The 19,218-nt window shown below is 45.2% G+C and overlaps 1 protein-coding gene across 6 annotated transcripts in view; it reads left to right on the top strand.

Annotated features, from left to right (window-relative positions):
- The window catches only part of ADARB2 (adenosine deaminase RNA specific B2 (inactive)), a 372,833-nt gene that overhangs the window by 319,065 nt on the left and 34,550 nt on the right, over window positions 1–19,218 (top strand). For all 6 annotated transcript variants that reach the window (XM_081834283.1, XM_081834282.1, XM_081834279.1 and 3 more), the window contains 2 exons: window positions 3,326–3,494; window positions 12,147–12,298. In XM_081834283.1, coding sequence (XP_081690409.1) covers window positions 3,326–3,494; window positions 12,147–12,298 — 321 coding nt within the window. The remainder of the gene's footprint in view (window positions 1–3,325; window positions 3,495–12,146; window positions 12,299–19,218) is intronic.

The raw sequence follows: 19,218 nt of genomic DNA, 5'->3' as shown, positions 1-19,218 counted from the left end.
GAAACATTTTAAGTGTATACCAATAACTGCCATGTCCACATGTGGCAAGCAGGTGTTTCTATCAGGGACTTGGGACTGAGAGTGGCCACAGAACTCTACCACACGTAGATGCAGAGGCAATCGTATATGAGTGATGCACTACTAAAAATGAACTCTTACGTGGTTAACATTACCCAGATTCCTTCATACCCAGAGCCTACAAATCTACCTCAAACCCTGGTTTCAGATTATGATTATGAGGATAATGGATTTTATCTAATGGATTACAAAAAGTATGCAGAGGAGGGTGACCAAAATGATCAAGGGTCTGGAAACCAAGCCTTATGAGGAGGGGTTGAGGAAGTTGGGCAAGAGGAGATAGAGAGGAGATACTCGTAATCTGGTGAACCGGGTTCGCTTTCCCGCTCCTCCACATGCAGCTGCTGGGTGACCTTGGGCAAGTCACACTTCTCTGAAGTCTCTCAGCCTCACTCACCTCACAGAGTGCTTGTTGTGGGGGAGGAAGGGAAAAGGCGATTGTTAGCCGCTTTGAGACTCCTTAAGGGGAGCGAAAGGAGGGCTATCAAGTCCAAACTCTTCTTCTTCTTCAAATATCTCAAGGGCAGTCACATGGAAGAGGGAGCAAGCTTGTTTCCTCCTGCTCTGGAGCGTAGGACCAGAACCAGTGGGTTCAAGTTACAAGAATGGAGATTCTGACTAAACAATTGGCAGTAAGAGCTGTTCAGTGGAACGGACTCTCTTGGAAAGTGGTGGACTCTCCTTCCTTGGAGGTTTTTAAGCAGAGGTTGGATGGCCATCTGCCATGGATGCTTATTTGAGATTCCTGCATTGCAGTGGGTCAGACTGGATGACTCTCAAAGTCCCTTCCAACGCTACAATTCGACGATTCTATGGATCATAAAAAATGGTAGCGGAGGGATCGAGTTATAAGAGTTGGTGAGGACTTGGAGGCATGAGCCCCATGACAAGGAACACGGGAGGTTAAAAGAAAAACCGTAAAATGTTGCAAACTATCCGAAAATGCAAGACATAAATCTAATAAATAAATATGGCAATATGCTTCATATTGGAACAGACACATAAAGTGTGACGTTCTCAGTGCCTGCCCTGCAACTGTGGAATTCCTTTTATTCGGAGAATGCTACAGCCTGATCCTCTTTCAAAAGCACTTTTAAGATCATCTTGGCCTGAGCTAGCTTTTGGAGGTCACCACTACAGTCTGTTACTTGGAATGATTTAGCTGTTTGGTTAATGTTTCTCATAGCTTGATTTATAACTGACGGCTGAACTCGCTCCCCCCACCCCTGCAGTGTTGAAACCTACCTTGAGCCTTAAGGAATCAGAACTAGCTAGGTTTCCAAATAAATAAAAGAAAGGATAATGTTTTACGCTAGGAGGAAGAATGCTTTTATCTCTCTACAGATGGAAACACTAGTTTCCTTGCAGATGTGCTTCTGAATTTATGTTCTATTGCTACGAGCATTTTCCGTTATGCACGATTCCTTCAAAAGTATGCTGACGATGAGCTGTTGTTAATCACTGCAGTCACTCATTAATGCTGTGGTTCGTGGTCTAATGGCCTGTGGTTTCAGTGCAGCTATGAAAGGTGGCATGATATATAAACACATTATATATAATGAGTCAATAACCATCTGGGTTGCCAAGACTCAGTAGAGGGCAGGATAAATTTGCTCCACTGGTCCTCTCCCCTTGATGCTTCCTCCTTTCCCTTCCTCCAGATCACTCATATATTTATTGTTGTAACATACCCTCCAACATTTATCCAATGAAAATAGGGATGTCCTCTTCCATAATGATATTTATAATAATTTTATTATTTACACCCCGCCCATCTGACTCGGTTGCTTCAAATACTCAAGGTAGATTCCAACACACATAAAAATAATAATAAAACATTAAACATTAAAAAAAACGCTTCCTTATACAGTCGTACCTTGTTTTGCGGCCAGAATCCGTTCCGGAGCCCTAGCCGCTAACTGAAAAGGATGCAGGGCAAAGCACCGTGGCTGTGCACGTGCGCAGAGAGGTTTGTGCTTCTGCGCATGCGCAAGTGGCAAACCCGGAAGTAACCCGTTCCGGTACTTCTGGGTTTGCCGCGGACGTTCGGCGGGATGGATGCTAGACAAGGCGGACGTTCGCGGAGGTATTACTGTACAGGTCTGCCTTCAGATGTCTTCTAAAGTTGAATAGTTGCTTATCTCCTTGGTTCGTGGGCCTCATAACTCCATACCCTCCAACAATTCTCCAGTGAAAATAGGGATGTCCTAAGGAAAAGCAGGGCATTCTGGGATCAAATCAGAAAATGGGACGGCTTCTGTAAATCCAGAACTGTCCCTGGAAAACAGGGACACTTGTGTGTTTTAAACTGTTTTTGTTTTGTTTTGTTAGTTTAATGTGTTAGTGTTATGTAGTGTTTTTGTATTGTGTTGTATTGTTCTTCTTTTTTGTAGTGTTTAAATTGTTGGAAAAGTAATAAATATTATTTTAAAAAAAGAAAACAGGGACACTTGGAGGATCAGATGTAACCTGCCTGAGGTCTGAGGACAAAGGCCAGGAATAGAAGTTATTTAAAATAACCAAACAAACAATGGAGCTTATTAAAGCACAATTAAACTCAGCATAGAAGGGTAGAGCTTGAGAGCAGGGGGAGATCCAGCCTCAGATTTTATTCTGCATGCACCTCTATCTGGGCGAACAACTAACACTTCAATAGCAGCTGATGGGAGACAAAACAGAGACCCGGCCGACAAGGAAGGCCTGTGTTTTCTGTACAACTTCTAAAGAAGAGCAGCTTTAAAACTCCCTTACTTTTTATTTAGTGCTTCCAGTGGCACAGAAATGAAAGCTCACATTACAAGGGATGTATGTTGCCATCATAAAAAACAAAACAAAAAACCACCCTAAACCCGGCAGGCTACTATTTATCAGTACTGCAAGAGATTCTTTTATTACCTCCTTACAGGGTTGTACACCTCTTGCGATGTAGTTATTGATTTCAACAAGTAAACTTTCTGGCTGGCTTTTATCTAGGAATTAGCAGTCCGGACTGAAATGGGATCCCACATTATTCCAGTAGTGTCGAGATGCGAGATGGCTGCATATTCCAGGAGCCGTGTAATCACCCTATTAGAGCTGTCTCCACTGCCACATGAAAGTGTGGTCTTTAAGTACTCGAGCAATTATGAGTGTTAACGCTGCCAGGCGATTCTTTAAAAAACCGCCGGTGTGGTGCGGTGCAGTGTGGGGTTTTGTGTGTGCGTGTGTGGTTGTTTTTTGTTATTTATTTATTTTGCCTCCCCTGCAGGTTTGGATGTCCGGCAGGCTCAGGTTATTGTGCTGACATCGGGTACCAAGTGCATAAATGGAGAATACCTTAATGACCAAGGGCTCGTGGTCAACGACTGCCACGCGGAGATTGTGGCACGGAGGGCCTTCCTTCACTTCCTTTACTCGCAGCTGGAGCTTCACCTGAGGTAAAACTGCACTTGAGTGGTTCGGTTTCGATTTAGTATTTGTATTCTGCTTCTCCAGCAAGAGCGTCGAGCTTAAAGAGGATCACAATAAATCAGTAACGCTGGAGATTGGTGAAGGTTTCTCTCAAAATAATAATAATAACAATAACAACAACAACATTCCCCCCAAAAGAGCATAAAATAGGCAAAACCCAACAAATTCAGCAAACAATTAACAGAGTCCAATGCAATCTCACAGCAATTCAAATAATGTCCAAGAAATGACAACCATCTGATATTTATGCAGAGAATAAAATAGAATGAAAAAATGAGTATATGTCTGCCCGCCAAGTGAATAAAGGCTGGGGGAGCTAAAACCAGGAAAGGAAAAGTATTCTATACATATATGTATCAGGCACTGCCAATGTGGCATGATGTCATGAACTGGCAGGACTATGGGGAGGAGGAAGAGGAAGAAAGTCCTGCTCCAAGCCTCTTGCCAGAGCTAGCCAGCTCCACCTGGCCAGCTAGGGAGCTGGGCTGTGTGCCCTTGCTTGCCTCAGCCTTCTGGAGTGCCACTCTCACTGCTCCCTATGCCTCAGAGGCCATCATGTTTGTGAGGTCCAGATGTTGCAATCAGCACGCAAAGTACGGAAGGTCAGCAGAGCTGAGTTTGCTCAACTGCCCGTGTTGATGGACCTCAGCTTTGATGCTCCGGCATCTCTGCGGGGCTGTGCTCCAGTTTGGACTTTGGACACATGGACTAGCTCTGGACTGGGGACTTGACCTACTGACTTGCTGCCAGGTAGGCCAGGGGTTTAGGACATGTAGTGGTAGCGATGGCTGCAGTGCTCTTCTTAGTGCCTCATCGGCAGCTCCTCCTGATTCTTTGAGGTGATGTTGGTCTCCTCTCACCTCTAGGGAAGAAATGGTGTGGCTGCCCTCTGGGGTCTCCTGGCCTCTGCACCTGCCAGGTGTGATTCAGAATGGTGATTCAGAATGGGGCCCTTTCCCCCACCCAGTGGCGGCCTTTGATTCCCACTTCAACCATTTCCAATATGATCTGTATTCCCCTTCTGTTCCACCTGTAGATCTTCACTCCCATCTTCCTCCCTGGCGGTGGTGGTAGGGGGCATTTTGTGGCTCGCCTCAGGTGCCAAAAGGTATTGGGCCAGCACCGTGTGTATATGTTTGCAGGTTGTTGACATGCAGCCAAATAACTCTACACAGGGAGTCGGATTTAGTCGAGAGACACTTTATGCCAGCCTATTTTCTTCCAGCAGCTATTAGATTTTAATCACAAAGCCGTGTTTCACGAAGCCTCTTGGTTGTTTTTGATGAATGCTTTAAACACAGGCCTGATAATAGCAGTAAATGACCAACGAATGAAAGACTAGCCGTCTTCTCATTACAGGCATTTTCCTCCTTCGCGGCTGCTGAGTCATCCTGGGGAAGGTTATTTACGATGAACACGCTCTCTTGTATACTGTTGATCATTAATACGTTTGTTGGGTCTTAAAAGAGCTGCCCGTTGGTGCGTGAAGCAGACAGTCACCCTGGAATCCAAGCAGGATACCGTAGCGCTCCCTCTGTCTGACAATAAACGTCACAGGGCTGGAAACAAAGGGAGAATTAGCTTTTCCTAGATGTTGCTCGGTCACGAACGCCTTTCCCTCTGTAATTTGGCCCTTTAGCCAGGTTTGCTCACCCTGAATCTAAGGGCCAAACTATGTGATATTAAATGCTTGAATGCAGCTAGTTATGTACATTGCTTATTTATATCATAGTCACAGGAAAACCTCTGGGCAAGAGGTAGATAACTTCTTTCAGCCTGAGGGCCACAATCCCTTGTGAGGAAGCTTCCTGGTGAGCCAAAAGTTCAAATTAATCCCTGGGTTTTGTGAAAGAAGCTCTTCACTCTGCAAACAGGGAGGAGTCCATGTTGGTTGTACCTGTAAATACAGTGGTACCTCTGGTTACGTACTTAATTCGTTCCGGAGTCCGTTCTTAACCTGAAACTGTTCTTAACCTGAACCACCACTTTAGCTAATGGGGTCTCCAGCTGCCGCCACACGATTTCTGTTCTCATCCTGAAGCAAAGTTCTTAACCTGAGGCACTATTTCTGGGTTGGCGGAGTCTGTAACCTGAAGCATATGTAACCTGAAGCGTATGTAACCCGAGGTACCACTGTATGTAAAAAATTCAGTAATTGTGGTGTTTTTCTTTTTTGCATCTCTGTTCTATCTGGGCATTGATGAAATGTGGCATGTCAGTAACAGAGCAAGTGGTCATAACTTTAAAGGAAGAGAGTAAAAGCGAGAACCAGAAAGAGATCGGCCGTAACTGACACTGTCTCTTATAGTCTCTGCATTTTATTTTATTTTTTCATTTTTGGGTGTACATTAAATTATTATGTTTTCTCTGCTTAGCAGTCCCTGTGCTTGCTTTGGGTTAAGAATGGCATCCTAGTCCCTGAAGACAGAAGTGCAATCACTGTATCTTAAGCTCCGTATTGATCTATCTCCACAGCACATTCGGTTACGTTATTATGTTATTTGGATCGATGATACATTCCTTTTGTGTAGCGAATTCTCAGAGCAACACAAAACCCTGTTCAGAACAACTTCTACAGATGGCTCTCTCTCACACACACTCGATTTAGCCAGGAGCCGATGCCTCTGCTCTATTGAACTACACACACACACAAATGCTACCTACCCCCAGTACCTTCTGAGTTGAAACGACTGCAAAGCTAAGTTCCCTTCCCTTCCACAACATGGTAATCCTTTTTATGCCTTGTTCACACATGATGTTGGTCGGGTCTTTGGGGTTTAGCTCAAAAATAGTGGGGCATGTTTCAGAATAAAGTGGAACAGAATTTCTACTCATAGTGAAAGGATGGCAAAAGTGTCTAAAGGCTGTCCCTCCTTCCTCTTGCCCACATCCTTCTCATTCCTCTTCAGGCAGTATTTTCAAAATAAGCACAATTAATTTATGGAACTCACTGCCGCAAGGCAGAGTCATTTGAGGCCCCAAGCATTTGTGGAGACCACCTTCAGATTCAGAGGCAAATTGAGTATAACCACTGCTTTCATACATGTCTAAGGGAGCATACCTATATTAATTTATGCAAATATTATGCAAATGTGTGCTCACTTTTGGTGACACATTTCCTCTTTTTAAGCAATGTGTAAGTGACCATTCTAAAGACTAGGCATGAAAATGGGGGAGGCATCTGTCTTTTCGCAGGGCACCCAGAGTGGCTGGGGAAACTCAGCCAGATGGGCAGGATATTATTAACAACAACAACAACAACAACAACAACAACAACAACAACAACTTATTTATATGCCACCCATCTGACTGGGTCTCCCCAGCCACTCTGGGCAGCTTTCAACAAATTAAAACATTAAGCAGAGTAAAACATCAAACATTTAAAACTTCCCTAAACAGGGCTGCCTTCAGATGTCTTCTAAAAGTCAGATAGTTGTTTATTTCTTTGACATCTGATGGGTGGATGTTCCACAGGGCAGGCGCCACTACCGAGAAGGCCCACTGCTTGGTTCCCTGTAACCTCACTTCTCGCAGTGAGGGGACTGCCAGAAGGCCCTCATAGCTGAATTTTGGTGTCCGGGCTGAACGACGGGAGTGAAGACACTCCTTCAAGTATACAGGGCTGAAGGATGTTGACAAAATGAAACACAGCAATGATCACTAGGCCATCTATGCCCATTGAGATGAGGTAACATGTTCAGGAGTTCTGAGTGGTTTTGCCCAAGACTTTAGCATCAGTTGACAAAGCAAGGTTTTATTTTCACCTTTCAGGAGTAAACAGTGGGTGGGAGGAAATACTACAAGGAGGAAGCTGTGCCATCGCTCCATCTTATCCAGGAAGATAAGTAACTATACTCCTACGGAACTGAGTCCTTAAAAACTTACCTCTCCATCCCTGCTGTTAAATACCCCCAGGTTTTCTCAATAGCACAGCTTAGCCTAATAATACAAGGCAATGTGTGACACTTTCATGGTCCTCCTCAGTTCCCAGTTGATTTTGCTTTGCCATTCCATCCAAATGAGGAAGGGGGGAGGATTTTTGCTTTAAAGCTGCTGAGTGGCAAGATTTTTCAGGTACTCGATTGTTCTGGGGGGGTTTTGTGGCAGGGTGATAATGCAATTAAAGTGGTTGGGAGATTTCACAGAAGGTGGCAGGCAAATGAGAGAGCTGCAGGCGTCCACCCTCTCCTCAGGAGATCCCAGTGGCTCAGCGTTCCTGTCAAGCAGGGTAATGTGCCTGTAAATTTCACTCGACAGAAAACGCATTGTAGCATCAAAAACCGACAAAACAAGCAAAGCATGGAAGAGTGACAGCCAAACGGTTTTAACAGCAGGCAGGCTGTGGAGGAGGTAGAGGCTCGGGCTGGAAGGCAGGCTAGTCAAAAGCAAACACAAGGCGCTGCTGAGGGTTGTTGACTGTGCTTGTGGAAGAGAGAGAAAAAAAATGCATTCAGAGTTAGAAGGAAAAGAGCAACCAGCCTGGGGAAAAAGAGAATGTCAGTGAAATCTATCAATGTGAGAAAAAACCTCCTAGACCAGGCAAAGGCCAACTCGGCCCTCCAGATGTTTTGGAACTACAACTCCCATCATCCCTAGCTAACAGGATCAGTGGTCAGGGATGATGGGAGTTGTAGTCCCAAAACATCTGGGCCGAGTTTGCTTATGCCTGTCCTAGACAGACAAGCAAAATTCCTGTTAATCGAACCTATGAACCTAAAGTCCACTTTACATGCTAGCGTATCCCTACGCCTGCTGGAAAATAAATGTGCACCACAAGGTAGATCTGCACCAGATATTTAAAGCTTGTCCTCTGTACTTTTGAAGCATACGTCTTTTCACAAAGAATCCTGGGAGCTGTGGTTGGTTAAGGGTACTGGAAATCATAGCTCTACAAGGGGGGAAACTACAGCTCTCAGAAATCTTTGGGGAGAAGGATTGTGCTTTGAATGTATGTTGGGTGTGCCATAAACTTGTGAAAGGTGGGTTGAGTCTTTATTTTGCTTAGAATAGGTGTGTTGGGAAGCCATTCTCAGGGTCTCAGCCCACGTACCGGGAGAAATAGATTTACCAGCTATTCCTGCATAATCATTGGTCATAAAAAATAAAATAAAGAAAGAGAGTGTAGAAAGTAAGAAAGTTTTCTGGGGGAGGGGTGGAATTACCATGCTGTGGTACCTCAGGTTACAAACGCTTCAGGTTACAAATGCTTCAGGTTACAGACTCCACTAACCCAGAAGTAGTACCTCAGGTTAAGAACTTTACTTCAGGGTGAGAACAGAAATGATGTGGTGGCAGCACGGAAACAGTGGGAGGCCCCATTAGCTAAAGTGGTACCTCAGGTTAAGAACAGTTTCAGGTTAAGAACGGACCTCCAGAACAAATTAAGTTCTTAACCAGAGGTACCACTGTATATAATCATAACCATATTTACACACACATTCTTGGTGCATGCGTGTTTGTGCTTTTCAACTTGAGGAACTGGGAATACTGCACCAAGGGTATTTCCAGAGAAGTCCAGTTTCAGTGCATAGCATCCTTCAGCAGCTACTAAGGCCCAGCGGTTGGGCAACGGTGGCAGCAGTCTCTCCTCCTCCTTGCCCACTCTCCAGCAGCCGCTATGAGCTGCCCAAGGAAGGAGGCCAGCAGCGGTGGCCATCGAGATGCAATGGGATGCTCCCTTGCTGCCACAACTGCTGCTCTGGAAAAGCTCCAGATCCTCCTCCTCCCTGAGCTCAGCAGCATCACTGGCAGGGGAAACAGGGACATTCCTGGATCAAATCAGAACCTGGGATGTATTTTGTAATTCTGGGACTGTCCCTAGAAAATCGGGACACTTGGATTGTATGTAACTTGAGCTGGCCAAGGCTCCCAACACAAAACGATTTGCAAAATTAGCTCATTGTATGCAAAATATGGTTGTGTGAATTTATCCTAATAATAATAATAATAATAATAATAATAATAATAATAATAAATTTTGTTTATACCCTGCCCTCCCCAGCCAGAGCTGGGCTCAGGGCGGCTAACACCAGTAAAATTACAGTAAAAACATAGGGGGGAGGCCAATTTAAAATACAGGTTAAAATGCAATTTAAAATGCAGCCTCATTTTAAAAGTAGCCCATAGATCAAAACCATAAGGGGAGGGGAACATAAGGGTCAGACTGAGTCCAAACCAAAGGCCAGGCAGAACAGCTCTGTCTTGCAGGCCCTGTGGAAAGATGTCAAGTCCCGCAGGGCCCTAGTCTCTTGTGACAGAGCATTCCACCAAGTCGGAAACAGTACTGAAAAGGCCCTGGCCCTAGTTGAGACCAATCTAACCACCTTGTGACCTGGGATCTCCAAAGTGTTGTCATTTGTGGACCTTAAGGTCCTCCGCAGGGCATACCAGGAGAGGCGGTCCCGTAAGTACGCAAATCTACTCTAACTTGTAAATAAGTCTCCCAATATTAGAAGTCTGGGAAAGAACTAGTTTGTTGGGATGTTAGTAGCCTGTGCTTCCATGGCGGCTGTAGATGAGGAGACCCCCTCTCCCCTCCATGGCCAACATGGAAATACATGCTAGTGTTTTGTTTCTCAGTTTTCCCATCTGCTCAAAAAGTTATTCTGAAATTGGAGTGGTGATTGAGAAGTAAGCCAAAACCTTCAGCCTTTTATAAGCTGTAGGCAAAGGTGTGCTTCTTGAAAATGTTTCAGATTTATCTTTCATTCCAGAATGTTGGGCACCAAACTTCAAACCATTTATTTTTCCCTAATCCCACTTAAATCAGTGAACAGTGATAATAATGGGATAGTTGATTTGATCGACAGAAAATTCAGAAATTCTCTAGCTAAAAAAAATCAAATCTCCTTAGCAAAAGAAGGTTGAAATAAAACCATATTGTCAAAAAGAAGTAGCAATCTTGCCATGCACACAAAACGTATTTTAAAAAGTGAATTAATGAAGACTAAAATCTCGAGATGTGCCAGCGTTGTCTTAACTGACAGTTTTAAACTTTCGACATGTTGTATTTCCATTCATACTAGCTTTCAGAGTGGGGTTAATATTGTTTCTCCAGCCTCAATTTTTGACCATAACTTAAGAAAACTTAAACAGCACAATCCTGTGTATGTCTATTCAGAAGTCGGGGCCAGTACTGAAAAGGCCCGACTAAGGTTGCATTCTGAGGTAGAGAATAGTGCGTTTGTTTTTCTAATTATAATGCTAGTGCTCCTTTTCCCTTTTCTAATGTTCCTTTCACACTGCAGTACGGAACTGTGGCTATTTGACCAACATTCCAGCATGTCACACTAAAGTTCATTCATACCAATGAACTTTGACAATATCATTGGACAATAATGATACTCCCTGGCCCTTTCCGCATAAAAGTGATTCTATTCCCCCATTATTCCCCCTTGAAAACAGCAGGAAAGAACTGTATGCAAATATATTGCCTCAAATTTCACCCCTTAACTTAAGGTTACCAGATGTCCCCGTTTCCCGGGGACAGTCCCTGGATTTGCAAATCAGTCCCCATACAAAATCCATTGAAGTTGAAAAGTGTCCCCGGATTCATTGAAAAAAAATCTGGTAACCTTACCTTAACTCCCATGATTTATTTATTTTTCTGGAATCAAATAACACAGAAATGATTGTTAAACATGTACCAGATTCCATTCATTTTCTGGAAGTGGCTTTTACATAATGCAAATATAATGAGGAAATGAACAGGGACATGGAATAAACTGCTGTATGAATTGATTTGGTTTTAACATTTGAATTCCGCTTTTCCAGCAACAAGCACTGAGATCAAAGTGCCTCACAATAACGACAGCATTAAAAGTTAACAAACATTACAATCACTATACTATCAAAAACACAGTAACATATAAATAAAAACAAAACAAAAAATCCATTAAACAATACAATTCAGAACAAGCTCATAGCAATACAGAGTAGTTGAATGAGCCTTACCACCTGCGTATAGGATTGCAGCTTTCCAGTTATAAAATCATAGTTAGTGGTTTTCTTAATGATAGTATTACTCACCAAATACAAACAAAAAGGGAGAATTCGTTTGCTATTCCCCATCATTTTGTGGAAAAAAGACTATTTTTTTCCAGCAACTGATAATTTTGTTATTTATATGCCACCTGTTATCTGATTAGGATGCCCCAGTCACTCTGGGCGTCTCCCAACAAAATATTAAAAACACAGTAATGCACTGAACATTAAAAAACTTCACTATTTAATAGTACTGGCACCAGTCACTCTTTTTGTTGCTGCCAAAGAGAGAGTTGAAACACACCCAGCTTTTGACTCTTCCTTCTTTGATCCTTTTCTGGATACAGAACCAATTATTTCATTATTATTATTTGCATTGATAAATAATGACAATATTCTGATAACGTATTTTGATTCTGATTTTATTTTATTGTACGGCTGTTTTAAATTGTTGGACCTTTAAACTCAGACACCGTGGAGATCATACAAGCATTACCTAGAGAGATGCTGCGATACAAGGTATTATAAGGGAAGAAAATATAACAAAGAGCCTGCGAGCTATCCCATAGGGAGAGCAGAATTAGTTCTGATTCGGAATGTAACAAATGACCTGCAACCTTTCTCTATGATCCTAGCAAACGACAAGAAGACGGCGAGCGATCAATCTTCGTGCGGTTAAAAGAGGGAGGCTACAGGCTAAAAGAGAACATTCTGTTCCATCTGTACGTGAGCACTTCGCCCTGTGGAGATGCACGCCTCAACTCCCCCTATGAAATCACAACGGACTGTAAGAACTGTACTTCCCTGGTTTGGTTTCAATTCAGCTTTTCTCCCCCCCCCCCCACCTTTTTATTTTATTTTATTTTATTTATTTTTTTGCTTCCCTTAATGTTTTCTTTCTCTGTTTCCCTGTTAAGTAGATGATGGCTGACTATGAAAATGATGCAATGGTTACACCTCTCTCAATGGGCCAGTATAGAAATAATATGGGCTCCCTCTTAATAGTGGTTAAGGAACTGGGAGCCAGCTTCAGGGACAAACTTGCTCTTTGCAAGTTCTTTGCCTTCCCTGGAATAAATTTGCCATCTTAACCACCATTAAGCAGTTCATCAGCACCGGCATTAACCCCAGTTAACTAGACTTCATCCCTAACTAAGATCTGAAACAACAGTTTGAAGGAGTTTGCAGATCCTAAGTCAAGGGAAACCTTTCTTTAATGCTAAATGCAGTTAATTCTGGGGAACCCTTATTAACCCTTACTAACGTTAAATGAAGTTAATTCAGCTGTTGTCAAGCCTAACCAAGCCAGCTCTTGATTCCTTAACCATGGGTATGGATCACAGTACTAAAGCATAGTAAGTAAAAGCAGCAGCTCGTAGTCCTATATTACCATGAGAAAGCCAATATGGTGCCTCCAGATGTTGTCAGACTCTAATACACATCAGCTGTAGCCAGCTTGGACAAATTGACACACACAGCGCTTTAGTTATCTATTAACATTTGTATAACACTTTCCATACCAATCCCACATGTTGTGTGGGGTATCTGTGTATTTCCCCATGTTTTAATTGAAAGCAGCAGTAAAGGAGCCATCACTGGATCTTGGCCAAAGAGGATAATCATCCACCCCCATGTAGGCAGCGGGTTACAATCGCGCATATTATCCCCATAGTTCCTGGGACTGGGGGCAATTTTGAGTGAAGAAATGGCACTGCAACCCTGATCCAGTTCAGGTCTCTGTGTGGCTGCTTTTCTACGTCTTTGAAGAAGTTGGTAAATCTGATCAAGGATCTTCCATAGAATGCGTTGTTTGGCCTTTGCACTCAACACAGAAAATGTATGTCTCGCCTCTGTCATCCAGGCCTTGGTAACCTCTGCCAAGCATTTTATGTGGGAGTTCCCTTCAAAGGGACTCGGAAGCTTCAGTGGTACAGATGCTATGGACCTCTCCTTGGGAATGTGGGGAGTAAGAACCTCCGTCATGATTTCAGTTAACCACAGTTAGCCTCTGGGAAAGCCAAACAGGATCTGAAAGCACATGGGCAGATCTGACCAGATTTGCAGCTGATGCAAAGGAATCTGGAGACAAGCAATCCGTACTCCATTCCCTCACTCCATCAACCTTAATGGTGGTTAATGCTAAACAGGTTTCTTCTTGTATCAGGGTCCAAAACCAAGATTAAGTTTTGGTTTCTGGTCCTAGTTAAACAAGAACCCTGGTTAATGTTATTCACAGTGAATGCCAGAATGCAGAAGCGGGGTGAACTAGACCTGGGAGAAGTTGGTGGAGTGCATACTCCAATAATTGGCTCCAAATCTCACGAATACAATCAAGATAGAATTAGCATTACCTCTGCTCTTACCAGCTGTCAAAGCTCTAGGCCACTCCTCTGCCCTCTCTAAATTTGTGAGTGTTATATATGCCTATTCCCATATGTGCTAGTGGAATTCTGCCTGCCAAAGCCAGTAACATGATCCCAGCATACCCAGAGGGGACATACAGGTGTCTCTGCACTGAAGTACAAAACTGCTTTGTATTATGTTATGCAAAGTTTGTTCCAAAGTTATTTGAGCTTTGATCTGCCCCATTCTCCTCCTCCTTGTCCATTATGCCTGAAATGCCCTCTAAAACCACCTACGGCACCTTCTTTCAACTCCCTCCTCGAAACCCATCTTTTTTCCCCAGGAAGCTGCTGGCTTAGTCCTCATTCTCAGATGAATCAAAGCCAAAGTGCAGTTGCTCACATAATAATAATAATAATAATAATAATAATAATAATAATAATAATAATAATTTATTATTTGTACCCCGCCCATCTGGCTGGGTTTCCCCAGCCACTCTGGGCGGCTTCCAACAAAGATGAAGAATACACTAAAATGTCACATATTAAAAACTTCCCTGAACAGGGCTGCCTTCAGATGTCTTCTGAATGTCAGGTAGTTGCTTATTGCTTTAACATCTGATGGGAGGGCGTTCCACAGGGCGGGCGCCACTACCGAGAAGGCCCTCTGCCTGGTTCCCTGTAACTTGGCCTCTCGCAGTAAGGGAACCGCCAGAAGGCCCTTGGAGCTGGACCTCAGTGTCCGGGCAGAACGATGGGGGAGGAGACGCTCCTTCAGATATACTGGACCAAGGCTGTTTAGGGCTTTAAAGGTCAGCACCAACACTTTGAATTGTGCTCGGAAACGTACTGGGAGCCAATGTAGGTCTTTCAAGACTGGTGTTATATGGTCTCGGCAGCCGCTCCCAGTCACCAGTCTAGCTGCCGCATTCTGGATTAGTTGTAGTTTCCGGGTCACCTTCAAAGGTAACCCCACGTAGAGCGCATTGCAGTAGTCCAAGCGGGAGATAACCAGAGCATGCACCACTCTGGCGAGACAGTCTGCAGGCAGATAGGGTCTCAGCCTATGTACCAGATGGAGCTGGTAAACAGCTGCCCTGGACACAGATTTGACCTGTGCCTCCATGGACAGCTGAGAGTCCAAAATGACTCCCAGGCTGCGCACCTGGTCCTTCAGGGGCACAGTTACCCCATTCAGGAGCAGGGAATCCTCCACACCTGCCCGCCTCCTGTCCCCCCAAAACAGTACTTCTGTCTTGTCAGGATTCAACCTCAATCTGTTAGCCGCCATCCATCCTCCAAGTGCCTCCAGACACTCACACAGGACCTTCACCGCCTTCACTGGTTCTGATTTAAAAGAGAGGTAGAGCTGGGTATCATCCGCATACTGATGAACACCCAGCCCAAACCTCCTGATGATCTCTCCCAGTGGCTGCATGTAAATGTTGAAAAGCATGGGGGAGAGGACAGAACCCTGAAGCACCCCACAAGTGAGAGCCCAGGGGTCTGAACACTCATCCCCCACCACCACTTTCTGAACACGGCCCAGGAGGAAGGAGCGGAACCACTGTATGACAGTGCCCCCAGCTCCCAGCCCCTCAAGACGGTCCAGAAGGATATTATGGTCGATGGTATCAAACGCCACTGAGAGATCCAACAGAACTAGGAAACAGCTCTCACCTTTGTCCCTAGCCCGCCGGAGATCATCAACCAGTGCGACCAAGGCAGTTTCAGTCCCATGATGAGGCCTGAATCCCAACTGGAAGGGATCCAAATGGTCCGCTTCTTCTAGGCGTGCCTGGAGTTGTTCAGCAACCACTCTCTCAATCACCTTGCCCAAGAATGGAAGATTTGAGACTGGGCGATAATTGGCCATCGTGGCCGCATCTTAAGATGGCTTTTTAAGAAGCGGTTTAATAACCGCCTCTTTCAGAGGGTCTGGGAAGGCTTCCTCACGGAGGGAATAATTCAACACCCCACGAAGCCCATCGCCCAGTCCTTCCCAGCTAGCTTTTATAAGCCAGGATGGGCAAGGATCCAGGAGACAGGTGGTTGGCTTCACTCGTCCAAGCAGCCTGTCCACATCCTCGGAGGTAACAGATTGGAATTGATCCCACACAACTTGACTAGACAGGACTCTAGCACTCTCCCGGCCTGGCCCTGCTCCCACGGTAGAGTCTACTTCTTCCCGAATCTGAGCGATTTTATCTGCAAAAAACTTTGCAAAATCATTGCAGGAGATCATGTGGTCCGTACTGGGCTCCAATGTCGCAGGTGCTTCCGCTAAATTGTGAACCACCTGAAAAAGTCTCCTGCTGCTGTTTTCTGCAGATGCAGTAGAGGCGGCGAAGAAAGTCTTCTTCGCCGTCACTATCACCACTTGGTAGGCTCAACGTTGAGCTCTAACCTGTGTCCGGTCAGATTCGGAATGAGTTATCCGCTACTGGCGCTCTAGCCGTCTCAACGATTGTTTCATCGCCCTCAGATCCGTGGAAAACCACGGGGCTGTCCGGGCTCCATGCAATCGGAGAGGGCGCTTCGGAGCCAAACAGTCAATAGCCCTGGTTAACTCCACATTCCAGCGGGCCACCAGGGAATCGGCTGAAAGGCCATCAACATGGGATAAAGCATCCCCTACCACTATCTGGAAACCATTTGGATCCATTAAGTGGCGGGGGCGGACCATCCGAATCGGTCCCACCTCCCTGCAGAGGGGATGGGTCGCAGAGAAGTCCAGTTGCACCAGGAAGTGATCTGACCATGGCACTTCTTTCGTTTCGCTTTTACTTAATGTCAGATCACCAACATCCATAGAGGTAAACACCAGGTCCAAGGCATGTCCGCGGCTATGGGTTGGGACAGACTTATTCAGGGACAGCCCCATAGGGCCATGCTTTCCACGAAGTCCCGAGCGGCCCCTTGTAAGGTCGTGTCGGCATGGATGATAAAATCCCCTAGGACAACCAAGCTAGGTGTCTCCAGGAGAACATCCGCCACAACCTGAAGCAGCTTGGGCAGGGAATCCTTGGTGCAGCGGTGAGGTCGGTACACCAAAAGGAATCCTGTACTGCCCCTATTGCCCAACTTCCAGAATATGCACTCGGAAAACTGGGTCTTCCCAATAGGACACCTGGTGCAAACTAATGACTTCCTAAAAATCACTGCAACCCCCCCTCCCCGCCCACATGACCTGGGTTGCTGTGCGTAAGAGAAACCTGGTGGGCAAGCGGCGGCAAGGACAGGCCCATCTGCTTCATCCAATCAAGTCTCTGTTACACATGCCAGGTCAAGTCCTCCATCCATGATCAAGTCATGGATGGCAGTGGTCTTATGAATCATTGACCTCGCATTGCACAGCAACACTTTCAGGTCATGTGGGTATCCCTTGCTGATTCCAGTATTCATCCGGTCAGGACCAGACCCGGAGGCAGGGATAGTCCTCAGACAACGACTAAACCTGCCTCCTCTGTATTGACATGGTCTGGTCTTAGCGTAACTCCTCCTCCTACCCGTGATCACTGAGATCGGTTGTCCCAGTGCATCCCCCCTGTGGAACATGCCCCAGCCATTTTGTTGGCTGGGACCTACTCCCTGGCAGCCCTGACCCCTCCCCTTAAGAACAAAATAACACCTTAAAAAAAAACCAATAAAACAATACAAACAAAAAACAGTAAAAATTACAAAAATGTAAAATCAAACAAATTCCCAGGCCCAATAAACATCCATCCCAACCCCACCCACCCCACACACAAAAAATTCAAAAGAAAATTTTAAAAACATTTTAAAAGCACTCTGCACCCCTCCAGCAGTAACAGCAACTGTCCTAGTGCGGCCCGTCAGGCCCCGCCCTGGGCCAGGTGGTAAGTGGCAGGAAGGAGCAGGGCCCCCAGACACTCACACAGGAGAGTCCTCCTGGGCAGCAGAGCGCAGCAGTCCCTGTGAGGCTTCAGGCCCCGCCCTGGGCCAGGTAGGTGGTAAGCGGCAAAAGCAGGGCCCTCAGACACTCACACAGGAGAGTCCCTTGTTTTGTTTTTCTTGCTTCCTCCACTCCCTCCTGTCTCGCTGTTGCTTTCCTTTTTGAGAGTTAGCTTATAAGAGGGACCTCTTTCTCCTAGTGCTTCTCTATGAGGCAGTATGTGACCTGATAGTGTATGTACATGACAACAGCAATAGTACACTTTTTAGGTGTGTTTTTGAAACTCTTCCAATCACAGACTTTGGAAAAGATGAAGAAGTTTTTCCAAGGGGGAAACTTGATTCCTCAACTTTTTACATGAGAAAACTCAGCCAAGGTCTTCCCCTTTTTCCACCCCTTTTGCTCTCGGTTCATTTTTCTTCCATAGCCTGCATTTTTTGCTGTTCTAGACAGACCAGCAGAAGCAGGCAAATCAAGTCTGCCCTGAGGCTGCCTCTGCTGTCTTCCCCCCCCCCCCAGGCTGCTTTTTCTATCTTTTGCTAACATGTTGTCTTGCCTTGTGCCATTGACTTCCTGATAGCCCAGCTCCGACTTTATCCCAGAGTCCCGTCAGGTCTGAAACACACCATTGCATCTTCTCGGCATGTGGTCTTCTTCCTGCTTGCCTATTAACCTACAGCTGTGCTGGAGTTGTGAGGCAGACACATTTCTGTAGTGCTTCCATCGCAACAGGATCGGCAGGCAGCCACGACATCTGGGTCGTTGGGTTTGTAGGTAATCTGAGGGTGAAGCACCGAGTCAGGATTCTTCCTCCCCCAGAAGAGAGCTAGCAGGGGACCACGCTGCACAGAAACATGTCTCTCAAGGAAGAACACAAATAGACATGTCTGCCACAGGCTCTCTGGCATAAACAGTAGGGCTGCCCGCCTGTTGAATCAATACATTTATCAATTAAAGTTTTAGTTGGTCATTTGACATTAACCTCAGTTAATTTTGATTCAGAATAAGTTTGCTGTCAACAAAGGCCCTCAGCAAAGGTTCCTATTTGGACTATTAGAAAAAAATAATAATACAAGGTTACTTGTAATTTGATAAGGCTCATTGTTCATTCCATATTACAGTACCATTTCAGAATAAAAATAGGTTGTTGGGTTGTTGTTTTTTTAAATTGTACCCTTAAGTGGTAGCACACCAAGATGAGGAGGAAGGTCTTTCCATTTCTTTCCAGGTATGTATGCTAAAGGTAAATGGGATGTGGGTGGCACTGTGGTCTAAACCACTGAGCCTCTTGGGCTTACTGATCAGAAGGTCGGCGGTTCAAATCACTGCAACGGGGTGAGCTCCAGTTGCTCTGTCCCAGCTCCTGCCAACCTAGCAGTTCGAAAGCACACCAGTGCAAGTAGATAAATAGGTACCACTGCGGTGGGAAGGTAAACGGCGTTTCCGTGC

This window comes from Podarcis erhardii (assembly GCF_964252035.2).
Source record: "Podarcis erhardii genome assembly, chromosome: 12".
Taxonomy (NCBI): domain Eukaryota; kingdom Metazoa; phylum Chordata; class Lepidosauria; order Squamata; family Lacertidae; genus Podarcis; species Podarcis erhardii.
Note: the sequence above shows the minus strand (reverse complement) of the source record. Positions and strands in the feature narration are given on the sequence as shown.